The sequence below is a fragment of the Danio rerio genome, chromosome 12, assembly GCF_052040795.2.
Source record: "Danio rerio strain M-AB ecotype USA chromosome 12, GRCz13ab, whole genome shotgun sequence".
NCBI lineage: Eukaryota > Metazoa > Chordata > Actinopteri > Cypriniformes > Danionidae > Danio > Danio rerio.
Genome location: NC_141032.1, coordinates 49,692,501 through 49,714,517, shown reverse-complemented (window position 1 = coordinate 49,714,517; position 22,017 = coordinate 49,692,501). Strand labels below are relative to the sequence as shown.

Below are 22,017 nucleotides of genomic sequence, written 5' to 3'. Positions count from 1 at the left end.
ATACACATATTTGAGATATTAGTGGCTAATCCACTTTTTGGCAAAATAACCCAACAAATTAGATGTTTTTGTAACCCAAATTGTTGGGTTAACCTTAACAACTCAATGTATTGGGTTAAAAAAATAACCCAACAGCAGGTCGGTGCAAAAACAACCCATCATTGGGTTATCTGTTGGGTTATTATTTAACCCAGCTGTTTTAAGTAAGTCGTTTTCATGACCACCGTTTAACCCAACAGGAAGGACACTGAGGAGCAACACAACAGTACATGCGGAGGTGACCGTGTGTGTGTGTGTGTGTGCTGAAGCTCTCAGAAGCTCTAGTTTAGCTGTAGGTTCACTATAAATAGTGTTGGTCTGCAGCGGTGCAGTGTGAAGTCACACCATACCTCATTACTCAAAGCGTTCGCTGGCTTTATGTAGGCTGCTGTGACGTTTGAGGGTCAAACTCTGAAGAACAACCGCAAACTTCTGCTACTTTCCATAAGAACTCAAGAGCAAGATAAAGCAGGTCAGATCACACACACACACACACACACACACACACACACACTCTTTGTCTGCAGTTAAAGCTGCCGCATTAACACTTGATGCTTGGATGGTCTGGAATAATTCATCCTGAAATCCAGCAGCAACAGGGAATTTTAACAGAGACCAATTACTACTGTCAAGTCGAGCTGCTGCTCTAATCCGGTTTGACTCCGGTAATCCACTTTTAATATGAAGACACGCTAAAATCACTGACACACACAGTTTTGCAAGATAAAACTACAGCTATAAAGACTGACAGACTGACACGTCTCTCCTCTTTTTACAGCACTGTCTCTGTATTAAAGTGTATCCTCGAACACTGTATGTGCATCGTCTTTCTATTAATATGTGCTGTGTGCTGTCTAGCAGGTGATGTATCCGATTGTGGAAAGTAAATATCAGCACACTCTCCTGGTCTGAGGAATCATTCAGCATGAGTAACTAGTGACGAGTGAAGAAACAAACAGGGCAGGAGGGGAGAGAATCTCCTTCACTCGCACTCCTTTTGGTGCACTAGAACGCTCCCCACTGATCAATCAGATTACATAAGAACACTGCAGAGAGAGAGAGAGAGAGAGAGAGAGAGAGAGAGAGAGAGAGAGAGAGAGGCTGCAATCACAAATGAAGAGAGAGTATGACAGATCAAGACTTCAAAAACATTGAACGTCATGATCTTGCATAGCAAAATATGTAATCAAATATGCAATAACAGTATTTTCGCTGCATGCAGAATCTCTATGGCATTTTAAATTGGGGGCTGCAACTAACAATTACTGTGATGATTTACTCAATGTTTTTCAGTCAAATGTTTATAGATTTACTAGATTTTAATTTTCTTTTCATTTTTTAATACACATTTTAAACTGTAACCTGTATGGAATAAAATCAATGCCAAAAATATTGAAATAAAAAGCTTGTCGATTAGCACTAACCCCCCAAAAAATAATACATTGAATTAACAACGGCTTGCATTTTAATGACTTGGATTGGCAGGGTTTGTAGCTTTAGGTACTGAAATTTAACATAGCTGTTTATTTAAGCTGTGAATATTTCAATTCAGAACGTTTTTGATTTTCAGACTTAAATCAAAGAGCTTAAAATGACCAAGAGCAACAGCAGCGGTCGGCAACAGCCCCGGATTCCACTGTTTTGGAGTGAAAGCGATCGGCTGTCCATTGGATCTTATTGCTGTCACAATGGCAAGCAGCGTTTTTTTTATTTATTTATTTAAAAAGCTCATTACAGCTGAGATCCAACCTAAAAGACGACAATACAACACTTACTATGACTCAGCACTTTTAATAGTTTATTTTACAGAATTATAATATGCTGTTGTTTTAATGGAGTTTTCATTCCAAAAAGGCCACTGCTCCATCTAGTGGCTGTTTACAAAATTGCTATAGAGTGTCGCCTCTTGGTCTATGCTCTTTGCTTAATTTCAACACTTCATATTCAACTTACAGATTTCACTCGCAAAATATTCAGTTCTGTTTAAAAATACGAGGTATAATATTCAAAAGGCATTTTTTTCAGTTCGCTTCCATAAATTCAGTGGCTCAAATTCGGCTGTTAAAATTCGACATTACATCCGGGAGCTGCAGAAAAAGCAATAGATTGCAGATAGCAGATTCAGGAAAAGAAGGTTATTTATACAGCACATTTCATACATAAAGTAAATTCAAAGTGCTTTATATAAACAAGAATAAAGGAAAATACAAGTATAAGAAATAAAAACAACAGAATTAAAAAATTATTCTTCTACTTTTATATAATATAATAAAAATTATGGGCGTCACAGTGGTGCAGTGGGTAGCACGGTCGCCTCACAGAAAGAAGGTCGCTGGTTTGAGTCACGGCTGGGTCAGCTGGCTTTTCTGTGTGGAGTTTGCATGTTCTCCCCATGTTGGCGTGGGTTTCCTCCGGGTGCTCCAGTTACCCCTACGGTCCAAACACATACGCTAAAGGAGAATTCATTCATTCATTTTCTTGTGGGCTTAGTCCCTTTATTAATCTGGGGTCGCCACAGCGGAATGAACCGCCAACTTATCCAGCGCATTTTTACACAGCGGATTCCCTTCCAGCCGCAACCCATCACTAGGAAACATCCACAAACACTCATTCACACACACTACTACACTACGGACAATTTAGCCCACCCAATTCACCTGTACTGCATGTCTTTGGACTGTGGGGGAAACTGGAGCACCCGAACGCAGGGAGAACATGCACTCCACACAGAAACGCCAACTGAGCCTAGGATAGAACCAGCGACCTTCTTGCTGTGAGGCAACAGCACTACCTGCTGCGTCACTGCTTCGCCAGCTATAGGGGAATTGATTAATTAAATTGGCCGTAGTGTGTGTGTTTGAATGTGAGAGTACATGGGTGTTTCCCAGTACTGGGTTGTAGCTGGAAGGGCATCCGTTGTGTAAAACATATGCTAGATAAGTCGGCGGTTCATTCTGCGGTGGTGACCCCAGATTAATAAAGGGACTAAGCCGAAGGAAAATTAATGAATGAACAAGTATAATAAATAAAAATAACAAAGAATGAAAATTATTTTAATAAAAGTTATATTAGAATGATCAGCGCCACTCAAAATGCAGAAAATTCAACTCTGAATTGCAGCAAACAGCTTTTTAAAATGTAACGGTGTTTGACATTGTCATTGTTTTTTACTATATATAAATTTTTTTCTATATTTACTGTATTTTTTTTTTCAAAAAAGTAGCTTTGGTGAACAAAACATTTTATTTTTAATCTTGCAAACTTAAATACTTTAATAAGCTAATCAGGTTTCAGCAAAAAAAAAAAAATTAAAAAGTTATACAATGACGCCTTTAATTTAGAAATAAAACCTAGTGTTGAGTTAGCTATCTTCGGGGTACCAGAACACAATATATTGTTGACAAACAAGGAAAAAAATGTATTCGCCTTCGCTACTTTGTTAGCAAGGAGAAGAATACTACTTGAGTGGAAATCAGCAGCTTCACCTAAAGCTTCAATGTGGATGTGTGATCTGATTTTATATTTGAAATTAGAGAAAATTAAGTATTTAATGAAGGGATCAGTCCAAAAATTTTATGAGACATGGCAACCTATGATTACATGTTTTGGGAAAAGGAAGACTCTCTCCTTTAACTGATTTATATAAATAAATCTGTGCAAACAGGTTTAACTGTGATCACCAATATGGTTTAGTTTGAAATGTATGTAAAGGACCACTATAAATGTAACAGAATATTGATTTGTATTAACATGTACTGTAGGTAATTATTTATTTGATTTTTTTTTTTTTTTTTTAAGTTTATTTATTTATTTTTATTAATTTACTATTATTATTATTATATATATAATTTTTTATTTTTATTTATTTAATTATTTACTATTATTAACAATATTTTCAATTTTGCTATACTTTTATTTATTCCTGTTATAATTGTATTTTAATTTTATTTGTTTGCTAATTTATTTCGGCGGCAGTGTTCGAAAGTGGGGGGAAAGTTACAACTTTAAATGTACAAAATGTTTTGTTAAAGCTTGAGAAAATCATCACAAATAAATGTTTAAAAAAAAAAAAAAAGTTATACAAAGTTTAACTTAGTTTAACTCAGTGGCACAGTGGTTAGCACTGTCGCCTCACAGCAAGAAGGTCACTGGTTCAAATCCACTATAGGTCCTTTGAATAAGCTAAATTTGTGTGTGAATCTGAATGTGAGAGTGGGTGTTTGGCAGCTGGAAGAGCATCCATTGTGAAAAACATATGCTGGAATAGTTGGCGGTTCATTCCGCTGTGGTGACCCCTAATGAATAAAGAAACTAAGCCGAAGGAAAACTAGAACCTAAAGTTCATTGATAAACTTTGATGTTGGCTTGAGAAAGCCAACGTGACTGCACTAGGACTGGGAATGGCAGTTGGCAGAAAGCACGGCGGCGGTTGCTAAGTGGTTGCTAGGCAGTTGCTAAAACGTTTATGGCATGGTTAGGTGGTTGATAAGCAGTTGCTAAATGGCAGTGCTCATGTACATGTTTGATCGAATGCTAATACTTAGTAGGCATTTCTAGCATATGTTATTGCATTTAGATAATCATTCATAGAATGTAGCGAATCATTATTAGCACTTGGCTTCCATTATCATTGTTACCATGCATAGTTCACAGGAAGTCCCATTTGCTAGCACGAGTCAAACAAGCCAATGCCCAGGTCCCTACGATGTTCTGATGTAGAGATATTGCCATTTTTAAATGGTTGCTAGGTTATAACGTTTTATTGCTATGGGGACATTTGACAGGTTAGTGATGATACATCAAAGCTTCTTGGCAATATGGGTGATCTTAATCAACCCCAATGTTTCTATGACAGTCTTTATGAGTGTCAAAAACTGGACTTGAACATCATGTATTCCTGGTGTTGGGTTGCGGCTGGAAGAGCATTCGCTGTGTAAAACAAATGCTGGATTAGTTGGCGGTTCATTCCGTTGTGGCGACCCCTGATTAATAAAGAGACTAAGGGAAAGAACATTATGTAAAAATGGCTTGCCGTATTTTTTTGAAAATACAACGCTTAATAAGTGTGAAAGTGATGCATGCAAAAATGCCATATCAGTAAAAATATGGAGTTTAAGTCAAAAATGGCTTGCCATATTTTGAGAAAAATAATGCTTAAAAATTATTTATTGGAAAACTATAAGTCTGATAAACCTTAAAGATATAGCAACAAAATCTACTGCATCTAAATACAGCTTTTGGAAAATTTGAAACTTGTATAATTTTTTATATGCCCGGATTATAAAAATTTAATATTTAAATTTTTTTTATTAAAAAAACGATAAGTCTTATAGGCATGAGGAGATATAGCAACAATCTTGAATGTAGAAGGCACATTTTGACCACATTTGGGCCTTGTGGCATGAACGGCCTAGGAGGAGATACGTTTGTTTTCAAGGACAGAGTAGTATAACAGTATGATGGCTTTCTCAAGCCAACATAATGATTGAATGAAAGTTTAACAACATTTTTAGTCAGTTCGGTTGATGCAAGTTGACTAGAAATGTTCATTTGATTCAACTAAAAAAATTAAGACGGCAAGTATTTTTTTAAGTGTAACAATACTGAACGTCTGCTGCTGATTGGTCAACGCTGATGCCTTCATCTGCATATAAGAGCTGGTTATCTGCCACCGGTGTCGACTGATGGAGTGCTTTACAAATGAGGCCACTAACGGTGTCACCGCGCATCATTATGTCTGAGCCGCGTGGATGATGATGGACGAAGCGTTTAACAAACACTGCCGCAGGAAAGACAAACGGCTAACGGCCTCTCGTTAATAACCACCCCAGTCATTTTCATCAATACATCTCACTCACTTCCAAACTCCAACGGGTCGGCGCGGACTCTAGGCTAAACAACATCTGCTTTTGGAGAAGGAAATAATTCGACATGTGATTTAAAGCACAAGTGCCAGAAGATCAGCAGATGTCAATCAAACTGTTTAGTGCTCGGAGTGCCTGTTTTTTACTTCCTGTCTGAAAAGGTCAGAGCGAGTGGTGCTCTGAATATCAGCTCATATCACTGGTTTATTCACAGTGGAAAGGTCACAGTCAAAGGACTGTTCACTTCAAAGATAAACACACACAGAGAGTTAGTGTAAACACACACACACACATAGTCCAGGTGAAAATAACGCACCAACAAACTCTCTCATACACACACACTGCGAGAGATGCTGCACTGCACACGTGTGCTCTCGTTTCTGTTGTGGTTACAGCATATACAGAAGTACAGTTTATACAACAGTGGTTTCTAACAGGGAAAATATGGATTATGTACAGGGAAAATATGTGTTATTTTAAAATGGTTTGAGACAACAGCTGCATTTACACTGTCTGAAATAATCAGGGTGTAGCACCAAATTCTGGGCCCTGTACCCTCTCAATGTCAGTGGGCCCCCTACACATTTTTTAAAATTATTTGAATATAAACATGCACAAATAGTGTTTTAATCTATAATCAAATCAGATTATAATAATGACTGGTTCTTTCATTCACCACCATTGAGTGCTGCTTCTGCTGGTGTGTCGGAACCACTGGTTGTTTCTGAAACTGGTTAATGTTGGCAACCTGACGTTAGCTGGCCTGGCCCATAATTTACTTACAGCAACAAGCAGCCTGGTTGACAAACTAAGCTAAAGATTTAACATTAGCATACATACAGGGGCGCAACTGCACATTTACTGATGGGTATGCGGCTTCAACTTTTGCGCGCCCCCCTTCAATCCAACTATATTTTAAAACAGGCAAGTGATAAAATGTGGAAAATATTTCCATCAATAAATTAAAGATATTTTTTCATAAAGATATCAATATGCTTCATACTATTTCATTTGTGTTCAGAATTGTGAAGCTGTATTTTTTGAAGTAGTAAAAGGTATAATTACATTAAGCATGTTAAGTCGCAAAGAAATGCATCTCATACCACCCCAAATTTCTTCTCAATTTAAATTTCCCTCACTAAATGATTATAGCACCTTGACTTGCCTTGCTTTTGGACTTTTTGTACTACATTTGTCAAAACAAAATGATAGACATGAGAGTCCTAATGGGCAAAAGAAAATTGCAATTACTTCTCACATGCATACTGTGAGATGTGTAAGGTCTGTCTTTGCAAGAACAATTGACTGAAACTGCTAAAAGTGAAATAAAAAAGACTGTCAAATGTTTAGTGTAAAAAAAAAAAAAAAAACAGAAACAAACTGTGTGAAATATTCTATTTAATTGTAATGTTATAGCTAAAATTAAAATAGTTTTGAGCTAAGAAGTTACCAAAAGGCTTGATGAATCAATATGATACATAATAAATTCATAAAAATATGTATATGGTATGAAAAATGGGGGGAGGGGTGGAATGATTTTTTTTATTTAATAAAATACAATATTATACGCGTATAAAATGCTAAATAAACATTTTTAACAAAAAAATATATATATTTGAAACTTGTAATATAGATAATTTTAAAAATAGTTTTGGCACAATGGCGCCCCCCATGTGTGGCGCCCCTATGCGCCGCATATACTGCATACCCCCTTTTTGCGCCACTGCATACATACATTACAGGGCTCGAAATTAACTTTTTTACTTGGTAGCACTGGTGCTCCCAACTTTAAAAAGTTAGGAGCATCCCAAAAAATTTAAGGGCACCCATTTTCTTTTTAGTTATGCACCGATCTTGATTCTTAATGGCCGATTTTGATTAGCACACGTACATCTCGGAGATGTCTATTTGACGTCTGCATTCACATCTGCAAGACATCTACAAGACGTTTCCTATCAGATGTGAAATAGACTTCTATTAGACATCTTTAAGATGTTTGCGATTCAGAATGTGTGTAAAACTGACATCATACAGACGTCTGCCAGACGTTTGTATACAGCAGGTGCTTTCCAGATCAAGAGATCTTTAACAGACATCTTGCAGACGTATACAGACACAAAATATCTAATACAATGGCATTTCAACCTTTATACCATTAAAAGGGATAAATCAAGTATATAATTTCTTATATTAGTATTACTTAATTGTTTAGATTTTTAAAAGGCACTTTAACTTCTTTCACATTTACACATGGATCGATAATTGCAATAATTTGACCATAAACAGCTGAAAAAATTTATTGAAAATAAAAATTAATTCTGTGTCACAAGGGGGCGCTTTAGGAGCGCTGAAATATTACGGTTTCCCTAGTAATGACTGTACACAAATCAGCATTATATGCGACCCAAATGGTCACAATTTCGAGCCCTGCATTAGCAGCAGCTGTCTGGAGTTGACTATGTTAACCTTAATTAGATGTAGTTTCATAACAAGCAAACTCAGTTCACCTTTTGAAAAGAAAGCAGTCATCAGCTGCTTCCCTTCATTCTGCCTCCTTTCTTTTTCCTTCCTGTCTTTCTTTTTTTATAAGCCCGATTTGGACTTTTTGCGCAGCATGATGAGGCTTTAGACTCACTGCGTTACTTGTTTGCCGCCGTCTATGGGCGGACTAAACCATTTCGGGGAGGTTGGAGGGGGGTGTTATCAATATATTTTGAAATAAATAATGATAATAAATCATTTACTAACCCTTTACTAGTTCCAAACCTTTATGAGTTTCTTCTGTTAACACAAAAGATGTTTTGAAGAATGTTTGGACACCTGTAACCATTGACTTCCATAGCGTGTTTTTAATACTATTGAGTCAATGGTTACAGGTTTTCAGCTTTGTGAGTAAATAGTGAGTACATTTTCATTTTTGAGTGAACTGTCCCTATAAGTTAGTAGTAAGTAAGTAATGTGTAATTTTATAGTGCATTTAATGTGTATGAAAATACACCCAAAGTGCTTCACAATCATGAGAGGAGGGTCTCTCCACTCCACCACCAGTGTGCAGCATTTACTTGAATGATGCAACGGCAGCCACAGGACGACGCCGGTGCTTCACCACACACCAGCTATGGGTGGAGTGGAGAGACAGTGATAGAGCCAATTCAGTGGATGGGGATGATTGGGAGGCCATGATGGGTAAAGGCAGATAGAGGGAATTTGTCCAGGACACCGGGGTTACACCTCTACTCTTTACCAGAAGTGCCATGGGATTTTTAATGACCACAGAAAGTCAGGACCTTGATTTAACGTCTCATCCAAAAGATGGCGTTCACTGACAATATAGCATCCCCTTCACTATACTGGGGCATTAGGACTCACACAGACCACAGGTTGAGCGCCCCCTGCTGGCCCCTCTAACACCACATCCAACAGCAACCTAGTGTTCCCACGTGGGCTGCATTGGGCTTTAATGTCTGTATGATCAGCTCTGAAACCAAACTCACACAGATCAGTATGGACAACAGAGAAGCCTAAATAAACATGGCACGAACGCAGCTCTAATTCTCAAACCTTCATGTGTGGCCTGATGATTCCTGAAGGAATTAGAAAACAACATGTAAACAAACACACCTCTGCTCCTGAAGTCCATCCAGAGACGAACAGCTGGACGTACTGTACAGACGGAAAGCTGAGCAGCAGAGGTCATCAACATGCAACCTAATTATCTAATTATTAGACTGATGACTCAAATGGATTGGAAAGCCATCTTACGAACTGCTAAGAGGAAAACACTGAATATTGCACATTCGTTATGCAAAATCAGATGTTTTGAGGTTGTTATCAGTGCTTTTCCTAATTCTGAATGATGATTGGATGACTGTGCATGCATTTATGTACATTTAATGCACATGTAAACAAATACATGAATCATTCATTCATTCATTTTCTTTTCAGCTTAGTCCCTTTATTAATCTGGGGTCGCCACAGCAGAATGAACCACCAACTTATATAGCCAATTGTTTTACGCAGCGGATGCCCTTCCAGCTGCAACCCATCACTGGGAAACATCCATACACACTCATTCACACACTTATACTCTATGGATAGTTTAGCCTACCCAATTCACCTGTACTGCATGTTTTTGGACTGTCGAGGAAACCGGAGCACCCGGAGGAAACCCACGCCAACACGGGAGAACATGCAAACTCCACACAGAAACGCCAACTGACCCAGCCGAGGCTCGAACAAGCATCATTCTTGCTGTGAGGCGATTGTGCTACCCACTGCGCCACAGTGCTGCCCAAATATGCGAATCAGAGCTTTTATTTACATTAGTGATATTCAATATTCAAATATTATATGAACCGATCATAATTCTATTCGATTTAATAAACACAACAACTTCTGACTTAACAGTTGTGGCAAAATAAAATATTGCATCACAACACAACCATCCACAAGTTTACCCACAATGCAATACTTCCAGTCGGATGTTTTACTCCTATAATGAAAAAGACAGGAGATGATTTCACACGCACACAAACACACACACACACACAGCAGCTGACTCTCTGATCACGCTTGAATTACAGCAGATCTGAAACTCGCTGCAGATGTCTGTGTGTGTGTGCGCAATACTCTCTACTATAATAACCCTACAAGTACATGCAACAATACTCATTTATCATTCACCACCACCTGCTTAGTCTCTCACACACACAAACACACACACACAGAGAGTCGCATGTGATGTTAATTGCGACAGTGACAGCACAGCAGAAGCTGCCATTCATTAAAGTCAAGAGCCAATTGAGCAGTGGAGAGTCTTATGGGGCAAACGAGCACATCAATGCAGAGAGCGGAGAACACACGTCTGCAGCACTGCTCAACACACTGGACTAAAGCTGCAGATTAAACCCCACAGACTTTTATTTAGAGCTGCAAGATATTGGGAAAATTGCGATATTTAGTTTTTCTGCAATATGAATTGCGATATGAATCCATTTTCAGATGACTTGAATAGCTTTTCTTCTGCTTTGGCCTTAGTCCCATGTGGTTGCAGGGTCGGCTCTTTTGAACAAGTCCTCCATTTAGACTTGTCCATATGATAACGACTGTTTTACACATTCCTGCCGGCCTGTCACCCTCATACACTCACACACTCACACACTACATACGCATGTCTTTGGATTGTGGGGGACACCGGAACACCCGGAGGAAACCCATGCGAACACGTGGAGAACATGCAAACTCCACATAGAAATGAAAAATGGTTATTAAAATGTATTAAATAAATGTTCCTGGTTTTTATTTATTTATTTATTTTTTTGGTCATGAGCAAAAATTTACTACCAACAATTTCTAGTAATTAAAAAAAACGTGATTTATTTTTAAAAATATTTTAAAAACCATGTTGTTACATTTTTATTTAATTCTAAAAAAAGATCAAATAAATGTATAAAGTAATTATTTGCATTTGAAAAAAGTTAAACTATACAAAACAAATTATACAAAATAAGAGCACTGCAATATTAACCACTTGTTCTATTCATACAGTTAATAATTACGCTCTGTTAAATCTTTTAATTTTAGAATCAAAGCAATAAGTGATAAACACTTTAAGATTTTTTTCAAGCAGAAATATTCAACATAATTGAAATTTAATCCAAATTTTATTTTAAACACAGTATACTATCAAGGTATATTATGCTTTATGATTCACTACATACGCATGTCTTTGGATTGTGGGGGACACCGGAACACCCGGAGGAAACCCATGCGAACACGTGGAGAACATGCAAACTCCACATAGAAATGCCAACTGGCAAAGCTGGGACTTGAACCAGTGACCTTCCTGCTGCGAGGCCACAGTGCTAACCACTGAGCCACCCTTTGAATAATCATTTTTGAAATAGTATTTATTTATATTCAAAATATAGCTTTGAATGTTCAGTTTCATCTTCAGTTTAAAAATTACTGTCATCTTTATTACTGATTAATAATCAGCTATTCATCCATTCTGGAATTTAAGTTCGGGGAAACCGTGTCAAGATCCCACTGATCTCAAAGCAGCAGCAAATACGGCCGAGACACACACACACACACACACACACACACAGTGGTACACCAGTGCTTCATCACAGTGACAGCAGAGCGAGAAACCCTTCCCGTCTCTCTCTCTCTTTCGCTGTGTCTCGCTCTCTTAATTACACAGTAAATCAGACAGACCTGCAGTGACTCTATTGAACACTCACACTCACACACACACACACACACACACACACACACACACACACACATTGGATATTTCACACATCAGAGCATTCAGAACTTCAGCAAGTCTGAACCAAGTTTATGAAACATATTAATAAGCACGATTGCAGTCATGTGATCACCTGCAATGGACCAATCACAGCTGAGGAAATGTTATGACATCACAGAATATTTAGAATTTAGGGATTTTTTTTTCTTAGGACAAGCTAAATAATCTGCCAATGGGGTAAGCAAAATGATGGAGTTTTTCCTTTTGATCCAAGACCCCAAGGGGTCTTGGATCAAAAGTAAAAACTCCATCATTTTGCTTACCCCATTGGCAGATTATTTAGCTTGTCTTAGGGCAAAACTGACTTATTTTTGACATCTGTTTTTAAAACAAGACAATATCTTCAGTAAAGCAGCTTGTAAGTGACGTGTGATGCCCGACAATCCTAATATTAACATGCAACAATCCTGAAATCATGCAAAGACGAGGCGGCTGCTATTGGCTGATGCGGCGTCCAATCAGAGCGCCTGAACTCCACGTGGCCGGTGAGGTTGACTGCCGATGACATGACAGTTTGTTTTCAGGTCACACTGCAACTCTGAGCTCGACAGGAGAGGAGAGAGACAGACAGACAGATCCGCGCACTCCTCTGCTCATTTATCTTGCCTCTCCATTATGTAACAGCAGAATCTTATCAAATATTAATGTTGTGTGCAGAGAGAGAGAGAGAGAGAGTTTGATGCTCTCGCTGCCGTTACAAAATCTCTTTCCCAGGTTACACTGCAAGACTCCAGTCTGTAAGATTACATCACAGCGCCGAGACATGGCATGTAAACATGTGCAGCTCACGATTCACTGCAGAATATCATACAAAATAAGAACACTGCAATATTAACCACTTGTTCCATTCATACAGTTAATATAAACGCTCTATGTCTGATATTTTAATTTATGCATCAAAGCAAAAAGTAAAAAACTCTTTAAGAAATTATTCAAGCAGAAATGTTTAACATAATTGAATTTAAATAAACATTTTATTTTAAATAAAATATACTATCAAGGCATATAAATGCTTAATGAACAAAATTAATTTAAATATATGTCATAGAAGAAAAATGGTTATTAAAATGTATTAAATAAATGTTCCTGGTTTTTATTTATTTATTTATTTTTTTAGTCATGAGCAAAAATTTACTACCAACAATTTCTAGTAATTAAAAAAAAACGTGATTTATTTTTAAATCTATTTTAAAAACCATGTTGTTACATTTTTATTTAATTCTAAAAAAAGATCAAATAAATGTATAAAGTAATTATTTGCATTTGAAACAAGTTAAACTACAAAACAAATTATACAAAATAAGAGCACTGCAATATTAACCACTTGTTCTATTCATACAGTTAATAATAACGCTCTGTTAGATTTTTTAATTTTTGAATCAAAGCAATAAGTGATAAACACTTTAAGAATTTTTTCAAGCAGAAATATTCAACATAATTGAAATTTAATCCAAATGTTGTTTTAAATAAAGTATACTATCAAGGTATATTATGCTTTATGATTAAAATTACTATAAATATTTGTCATAAAAGAAAAATGGTTATTAAAAATGTATTAAATAAATGTTCCTGGTTTTTTTTTTGGTTTTTTTTCCGTTTTGGTTTGGTTTTTTTGTTTTTTGTTTTTTTGGTCATGAGCAAAAAATAACTACCAACAATTTCTGGTAACTAAAAATAAGCAAAGAAAAAAGCTATTTATTTTTTAATTTATTTTAAAAAACATGTTTCATTTTTATTTAATTGTAAAAAAAGATAAAATAAATGTTAAAGTAAATATTTGCATTTAAAAAAGTTAAATTATACAAAAAAAATTATACAAAATAAGAGAACTGCAATATTAACCACTTGTTCCATTCATACAGTTAATATAAATGCTCTATGCTTGATTTTTTAATTTTTGCAAAACAATAAGTGATAAACACTTTAAGAAATTATTCAAGCAGAAATGTTCAACACAATTGGAATTTAATCCATACTTTATTTTAAATGCAACATACTATCAAGGCATATAAATGCTTCATGATTAAAATTATGATATATATTTGTCAAAGAAGAAAAATTATTATTAATAAAATAAATTATTTTCCTGTTTACTTTGTCAGAAGCAAAAATAAACTACCAGCAATTTTTGATAGTTAAAAATAAACAAACAAAAAAAAAACTAATTTAACAAATAAAAACAAGTGATTTATTTTAAAATTAGTTTTAAAAAGCATGTTGTTTTATTTTTATATAATTGTAGACCTTTATTTGCTTTTAATATGCATGTTTTGTATATAAGCACTTGGGAAATACAAAAAAATGAAGTAAATAGTTTTATTTTAAAAAGTAAAATTAATTTTAAAAACATAATAATAAAATACAAAAACAATCTTCATGATACTTAAGTTCCACTTATTATTCACTACTGCTTCGAGGTACACGCACACACACACGCATGCGCGCACACACACACACACAGTGTAAATCTGATTATTTACCCCCCTTTAAATTTTTTTTCTTTTTTTAATAATTCCCAAATGATCTTTAACAGAGCAAGGAAATTTATATATCACAGTATGTCTGATAATATTTTATCTTCTGGAGAAAGTCTTATTTGTTTTATTTTGGCTAGAATAAAAGCTGTTTTTAATTTTTTAAACACCATTTTAAGGTCAAAATTATTAGCCCCTTTAAGCAAGATTTTTTTCTTGATATTTTTAGGATAATAACTTGGCTAATTATCCTAACCTGCCTAGTTAACCTAGTTAGAAATGAGTTATTAAAACTATTATGATTAGAAATGTGTTGAAAAAAAATTTCTCTCCGTACAACAGAAATTGGACAAAAAAAATAAACAGAGGCGCTGATAATCCTGACTTCAACTGTATATATATTTGTATACTTATATTCATTCATTCATTCATTCGGCTTACTCCAATTTGTTCATCAGGGGTTTCCGCAGGGTAATGAACCGCCAACTTATCCAGCACATGTTTTACACAGTGGCCCTTCCAGTTGGGAAACACCCACACACACTCATGCACTACAATCAATTAAGTTCATCAATTCCCCTATAGCACATGTGTTTAGACTGTGGGGGAAACCGGAGCACCCAGAGCAGACCCACACCAACACGGGGAGAACATGCAAACTCCACACAGAAACACCAACTGACCCAGTCGGACCTTTTTATAACATTTTAGTCTTACTCGTTGTTATTTTAACTTTAATTAAAAATTTTCTGAGCCTGTCTCTTTCTGATAAATTATACTGAATATCCGCCAGACAGCTTTGCTGAGATCCAGCTCCTCTTAGAGATGCATCATCATGTCCAGTGAATGCCATTACAGTGATGTAAGTGTGTTCATGGAAAGCCTGACACACATGCATACACACGCTGGACACACTCAGCCCCGTCTAACCTGCGCTGCACTAAGCTGTTGAGGGGGGGGGGTGGCGGGTGAATCAATGGCATTTTCAACATGCTGGCTAATGATTTTCTGCTGGTGTGTTTACTGACAGCGATGGTGGTGCACTAAGAAAACACTTCTATCTATTCATCAGGCCGATCAGAGTGTTTCTGTCCTGCTGGATCAACAATCAAGCAATCGATTGGGGCCAGAACTGATGCACGAGGCTCTAATCTAGACAAACCACAGTCACACTGATGCTGCAAACATCTGCACTGACGACACTCATGAATGCAAAGAAGCCACAGCCGATAGCACCTCGCCGTATTGATCACAAGCAACATGATGCACTCCGTATATCAGACATCACAGTAACAACAATATCAGACAAGATCAATGCTGGTGTTTCCAGTGAAACTTTAGATAAATAACACACAATCAGCACCTGTCATCAATAATCAACACCATATACATCCAATCAGTCAATCATTCAAGCCTCCTTAGCTCCCAAACTGTGCTTGCGGTGAAGGATGTGCTGTATCATCAGTGATTCAGGCTGTCTGTTAATGCAGCACATCTCCCTCACTGAACAATAACCGGGGGTTTTTGCCGTTGGTTTCAATAATCTGCGGCTTTAATGCAGCATGACATCACGGTTAGAGTCTGCAGCGTTGACTTCATCATGAGCAAAGGTGACATACGCGGTTTATAAGCGCTTATGAAGCGGCTCTGCTTCCTCACACCCACGTTCAACATCTCAGATCCGAGCGGACGCCGGTGACTCCCGCAGCATCAGCACCACTGCGGAGCGCGCGCACACACACACAAACACACACACGCGCGTGCACACGCACACACACACAGAGAGAAAGAGCGCGGTACTCACAGTCCGCAGGAACTGGATCTCGTCTTCGGCTTCTCCGTCCGTCATGTTCGGCGCGGGTTGGAGCCTCTCACTCTGGCCGGACGGATGGAGCTCTCAGGCGGCGGCGGCTCTGATGCGGCGCGGGTGTAGCGGGTGTCTCCTGCCGCACGCTTATTGGACGGCTGACATACTCAAAGGGCGGTGCTATGCAAATGAGCGGCGGTGAGAGCGCGACAGCGGCGGCGCGCCCTCTGCTGACCGTTAAAAACCGTTAAAGACCTCGCGCACGAGCAGCGCAGCACACCGAAATCTGTGAAAGTATGAAGAAATAAATGAGTATAATAAAAACAAGATAGTATATAATAGTTTAACATATATATACTGTATATACTATCTTCATTGAATTTTAACAATAATACAGAAATCTTCAAAAGACACTAAGAAAAAATCTAAACAACAAGGGGAGAAAAAGAGGGGGATTATTTTTTACAAATTATTTATTAAACAGGAATACCCCAAATAAAACATCAAAAAAGGGGTAAAAAACATTGCTTATTTTCCAGATAATACAATCTTCCTTTCAATGTTATAAGGCACAGTTCTAAATAATCCAGAGTACTTTGAAAAAAAATGTGTTTTTTAGTATAACACTGGGTAGAATTACATTATAAATGATAAAAACATGTTTAAGTACACTCTCAGAAATCAAAAGGTATAGATTTGTACCTAAAAGGTCCATTAACACCTCAAAGGTATTGGTACTTAAAAAGTTAACGTCTTTACGTACTAATACCAATATGGACCCTTTAAGTACAAATACTTTTTAAAGGTACCACCCCAGTGACAGCTTGCGTACCTTTATTTCTGAGTGTATACTAACATAGCAATAAATGCAATAAAATGAAGGCTTGTGAATGGAGCAACATGGCTTTGTTAATGAGCAGTTTGACGAACTCCATTTGGCCCAGCTTGGGCTGATCTATCGGGCCCACATGGGTTTTTCTGTGGGCAAGCCCACTGTGTGATTGCCCACAGAAAACCCAACATTGGTGCCCCAAACAAAGCCCTGCTGAAAAATGCAGCTTAAACCAGCCTAGGCTGGTTGGCTGGTTTTAGCTGGTCGACCAGGCTGGTTTTAGAGGGGTTTTGGCCACTTCCAGGATGGTTTCCAGCCATTTCCAGCCTGGTCTTAGCTGGTCAGGCTGGGAGATGACCAGCTAAAACCAGCTTGACCAGCCAAGCCAAGCTGGGAGTCCAGCCAAAACCAGCTATTTCCAGCTTAAACCAGGCTGGTCAAGCTGGTTTTAGCTGGTCATCTCCCAGCCTGACTAGCTAAGACCAGGCTGGAAATGGCTGGAAACCAGCCTGGAAATGGCCAAAACCCCTCTAAAACCAGCCTGGTCAACCAGCTAAAACCAGCCAACCAGCCTAGGCTGGTTTAAGCTGCATTTTTCAGCTGGGAGGGCAAAATCCATTGGTCTCCACATGGGCTGACCCATATTGTTTTGACCCATGTGGGCCCCAAAGGGGAAAATACTTTTGGGGCCTGCATGGGCTACCCCACATGTGTTTTTCCTGTGGGACTGTCCTGCCCACATTGTCCCACAGTAAACCCACACTTACCCACAGTAGGCCCACACTGGCATGTTTGCTGGGTAATGACATCTGATTACTGTAACAGTAATAACACGACTGATAAGGAAACCAGCACGAATGAGCACTTTCAGACAAAGCCAACACAATCTCACGCCAATTCGTAACTTTTTGATTTAGTGGCTAATTCGTATAAATCCGTGCGATCTAATTCGTACAATTTAGTACGATTTGCTCATCCCCCAATGACGGCTGGCTTTAGGGGTGGGGTTTGGTGCCACGCCTCCTTTTTAAAATCGTACAATTTATCGTACGAATTAGCCACTAAACTGGCAAAACGTAGAATACGTTTTCTCGTGAGATCAGGCTGGACAAAACAGGAGACAATGTTTAAATCAATTTTCTCAAACAGAGCTCTGCACTGTTTATAGCCTATATATTTTTTTAATTATTGAATTTTCACAATAATAAAGACAGCAATCTTCAAAAGACAGAGAAAAAGTATAAATAAGGGGAGAAAAACAGGGGGAATTATTTTTACAAATTCTTTATACAACAGGACTACCCCAAATAAAACTGTAAGGAAACATTGGTAAAAACATTGCTTATTTTGCAGATAATATTACTTTTAAAGCTATAGGGCAGAGCTCCAAATAATCCAAATATAGAGTACAATCTTTAAAAAAAAATGTTGTTTTTTGTGTAATAAAAAAGTGAGGTAAGAATTACCTCATAAAAGATAAAAACATGTTTCAGGAGTAAATAGTTTGAAATAGCGTAAATGCAAAGTGAAGGCTTGTGAATGGAACATACCTTCGTTCATAAGCAGTTTACACTCTTTCAGTGATTACTGTAATGTAATAACATCTGATTACTGTAACGTTACAGTAATAACACAACAGATACTGAGGACACCACCACAGATGAGCACTTTCAGGCAAAACAGCAGACAATAATGTTTAAATCAATTGTCTCAAACTCAATTCCTGGAGGGCTACAGCTCTAGTTTATAAAAAATGCTTTTGCTTTAAAGACTTTTAATGTATACGTGTGTGTGTGTGTGTGTGTGTGTGTAAAGTGTGTTTGTCAACTGCAAAACATTTACAAATTCATAATGACACCAAAGAGTTTTTATTTAGTGCAGAATTATCTGAAAAATATAGAAATTACATCTTTTAATAATCATTTTCACACATTACAAACATTCAATACCTTTTAACCTCATGAAATTAACATGCTGAAATAAAACCTGGACCAATGAAACAATTACAGACTCATTTTGGTGCTTGTATATTAATACTGGCATAGACGATTCCCTCTGATGGACCTTGAATATGCATATGCAACTAATAGTAAGACACAGACAGTGATCACTGATAACTTACTGCTGCCTCTGAGGTCAGTTTATACAACTTCAAAATCTAGAAGTCATAATAAGAGTCTTCTGTTGGGCTTAATATTTTCTTGAAATCTAATCAAAGGATATCCACTTATAAAACCCACATGTCTAAAAACAAAAATAAGTGCTCATCGCCATCCTTTAAAAAATAGAGATACAATTAAAAACATTTCTGTAGTGTAAAGATTAAAAAGAAAAGAAGGTGTCTTTGAACACTTTTAAGATAAAAATACTAAATATGAGCCAAAAGCATCAACATGAGATGACTGAAGCTCCATCATAGCTGGTGATCCAGTGTTATCAAGACTGATGACAGGTTTTCCCTGCGGTGTCATGTGGATCTGAGTTGTCAGCATCAGTCAGTGTCATAACCCAAAATCGGACCCAACCACCGCTCGACCTCGCACACCTCCATCTGCTTCCTCAGAGCGTAATCCTCCACCTGAAGCACACAAAAATAGAGGACGATCCCAAAATGAATGTAAATTTAACTAACATCCACATCTTTTAAAGGGTCACGAAACACCAGAGCACATTTTTTTGAGCTGTTGACAGTCATGTATGTGTCCCACACTGCTAAAAACACTATTAGGACACCTATATTTCACTAAAAAGTGTAAATTGGTTGTTTTTGCGTTATTTCAAGCAAATTCATACTTCCGGTTTGAAACTAATTTTTGAAGCTGCGTCACGGTCATGACATAATAGCGTGTATTCCAGCGTGCAGACTGGACGTCTGTGCCAGAGTGTGTCTTATTACGTCTTACAGTGTGCTGCATTAATGCATGAGTAAAGCTTGGTTCAAACCAATCAGCGCGCTCTATTGTGCAGCTTCATTAATATTCATTACTATCACAGTGTTTAGTCGACAGAGACGCCACGTTGTGTTGGCAAAACAAGCGTGAAGTGTTGCTTTTATAGTTTGCTGCAGTTCAGTTTTGTTTTCATTTTCTCTCTGTGAGAGTTCAGCTGGAGTCACGTGTGGATTAACAGTGTACGCGACGCTCCACAACAATAACTTACATGTCTAAGGAGGAACATTGTTTACCTGAGAGCTGTTCTCATCTGCAAACGCTGAGATCCGGATTCGCTTGTAGTCTCCTCTTAATAAAGACGCGGCTCTAGTTGCTGGTGATTGTCCTGTGTCTACAGATTTGGTAAGTGAGCGACCAGCGCTCTTTGTTTATTCAGTTTGTTTGTATCGAATTAAGTTAACTATTGCACTGAGTGCAAATAATTAAAGCACCGCATTTTGTGACCGGAATAACACACGCGGCTTTCTGACGCTACCTGCCGTGTGCATCTAAGTTTCCGGGAAATGCAGAGTTTTTTTTTCTCTCATTCGCCGTGCGGTATCAAGCATTGCATGAAAAATACACGCTTGCAGCAGATCCTCGAATCAAATATCTCGTTTGTCGCGAGGGGCATGAATGAATTCCCTGAATGAAAGAGCCAAACTGCAGTTAAAGTCCACCATTTAATCATTTGGCAAATAATTCGACTACAGATGTCCATGTAGGTTAAACACCATCACTTTCTACTGTGTGTGTGTGTGTGTGTATTTTGACTGAAACTCGCGCGTGCACAAATAGACACTCCCACACCCTCCCACTTTAGTTCCTCCGACACTCCCCCCTAAACAGAGCTGGACACGCCCACTTTTCTGACTTTTTCCAAAAGTAGAGGTGTGAAAAGACCCTGCTGAAACGAGGGGGTTTCATGGCCCTTTAAGGGCTAAATGCACATCGTATGCAATACAGGAGATTTACTGTTCGTTTTTTATCTGTTAAACAGCGGGTTAGTGGATCTGAAGGGTCATACCTGCTCCTTAGTGATTTTACCCACAGCAAAATAAGCAGACTTGGGGTTGGAGAAATACAGGCCAGACACTGACGCAGCAGGAGACATGGCCAGAGACTCGGTCAGAGAGATGCCTGTAGAAGAAGAAGGTGGAAGAAGAGAAAGAAAAAGAGGAATGGGAAGGAATGAATGAGGAGGAAGACAGTGCTCGCTTTCTTTAGTCTCAGAACACATTAAAAAGCAGGATACTATTTTTTTTTAATTTTCCAGTCTTTTTTAATTCAAAGAATTAATGATTTATGAAAAATTATAATGATTAATCGCTTCCAAAATCAAAAGTTTGTTTTGACATAATATATTTGTCTTTATACAATGGTTCTGTCTGGTTCTCGAATCTGATTGGCTGCTCACAGCCTCTTCACCCTTCTGTATTACTCCGCCCACATAGAAACAGTTTGACAAATATTGCTGCTGTTGGACAACATAATGTACTTTTGAGGCTTTTTTAGTCGAGATTGCAACTATGCAGTTTATTTATAAGTGCAGTGCATATTTTAAATATTTATCATTTCTGATATCCACCACATTCATACTGAGCTGAGCAAAGAGTTGACGCTCCGCCACAGGATGGCGACAAAGACCGTATAACACATCCTTACAGGAGAAAAACTCTGTACATTTTTAAACCACAGTTGAACAAAACATTATAAAACAGGTAAATGACTTTTTCTTAGTAAATCTCTCTCTTTTGT

At 37.7% G+C, this 22,017-nt stretch overlaps 2 protein-coding genes and 1 long non-coding RNA gene across 6 annotated transcripts in view; 1 reads left to right on the top strand and 2 right to left on the bottom strand.

The window, feature by feature from the left end:
* LOC147841597 (uncharacterized) overlaps positions 1 to 11,219 on the top strand; it is an 86,758-nt gene extending 75,539 nt beyond the window's left edge. The window contains exons 3-4 of the long non-coding RNA XR_015504751.1: positions 6,735 to 7,628; positions 9,402 to 11,219. This is a non-coding gene — a long non-coding RNA (uncharacterized LOC147841597). The remainder of the gene's footprint in view (positions 1 to 6,734; positions 7,629 to 9,401) is intronic.
* ryr2a (ryanodine receptor 2a (cardiac)) overlaps positions 1 to 16,589 on the bottom strand; it is a 282,516-nt gene extending 265,927 nt beyond the window's left edge. For all 4 annotated transcript variants that reach the window (XM_087277000.1, XM_087277001.1, XM_087277002.1 and 1 more), the window contains exon 1: positions 16,495 to 16,589. In XM_087277000.1, the coding sequence (XP_087133126.1) occupies positions 16,495 to 16,539 (45 nt within the window). In that variant the 5' untranslated portion in view covers positions 16,540 to 16,589. The remainder of the gene's footprint in view (positions 1 to 16,494) is intronic.
* Positions 16,590 to 19,178: 2,589 nt separating this feature from the next.
* Positions 19,179 to 22,017, bottom strand: part of mtr (5-methyltetrahydrofolate-homocysteine methyltransferase) — a gene marked incomplete at its 5' end in the record, with an annotated part of 38,496 nt that continues 35,657 nt past the window's right edge. The window contains 2 exon segments of the mRNA NM_198072.1: positions 19,179 to 19,907; positions 21,287 to 21,399. Coding sequence (NP_932338.1) covers positions 19,821 to 19,907; positions 21,287 to 21,399 — 200 coding nt within the window. The 3' untranslated portion in view covers positions 19,179 to 19,820.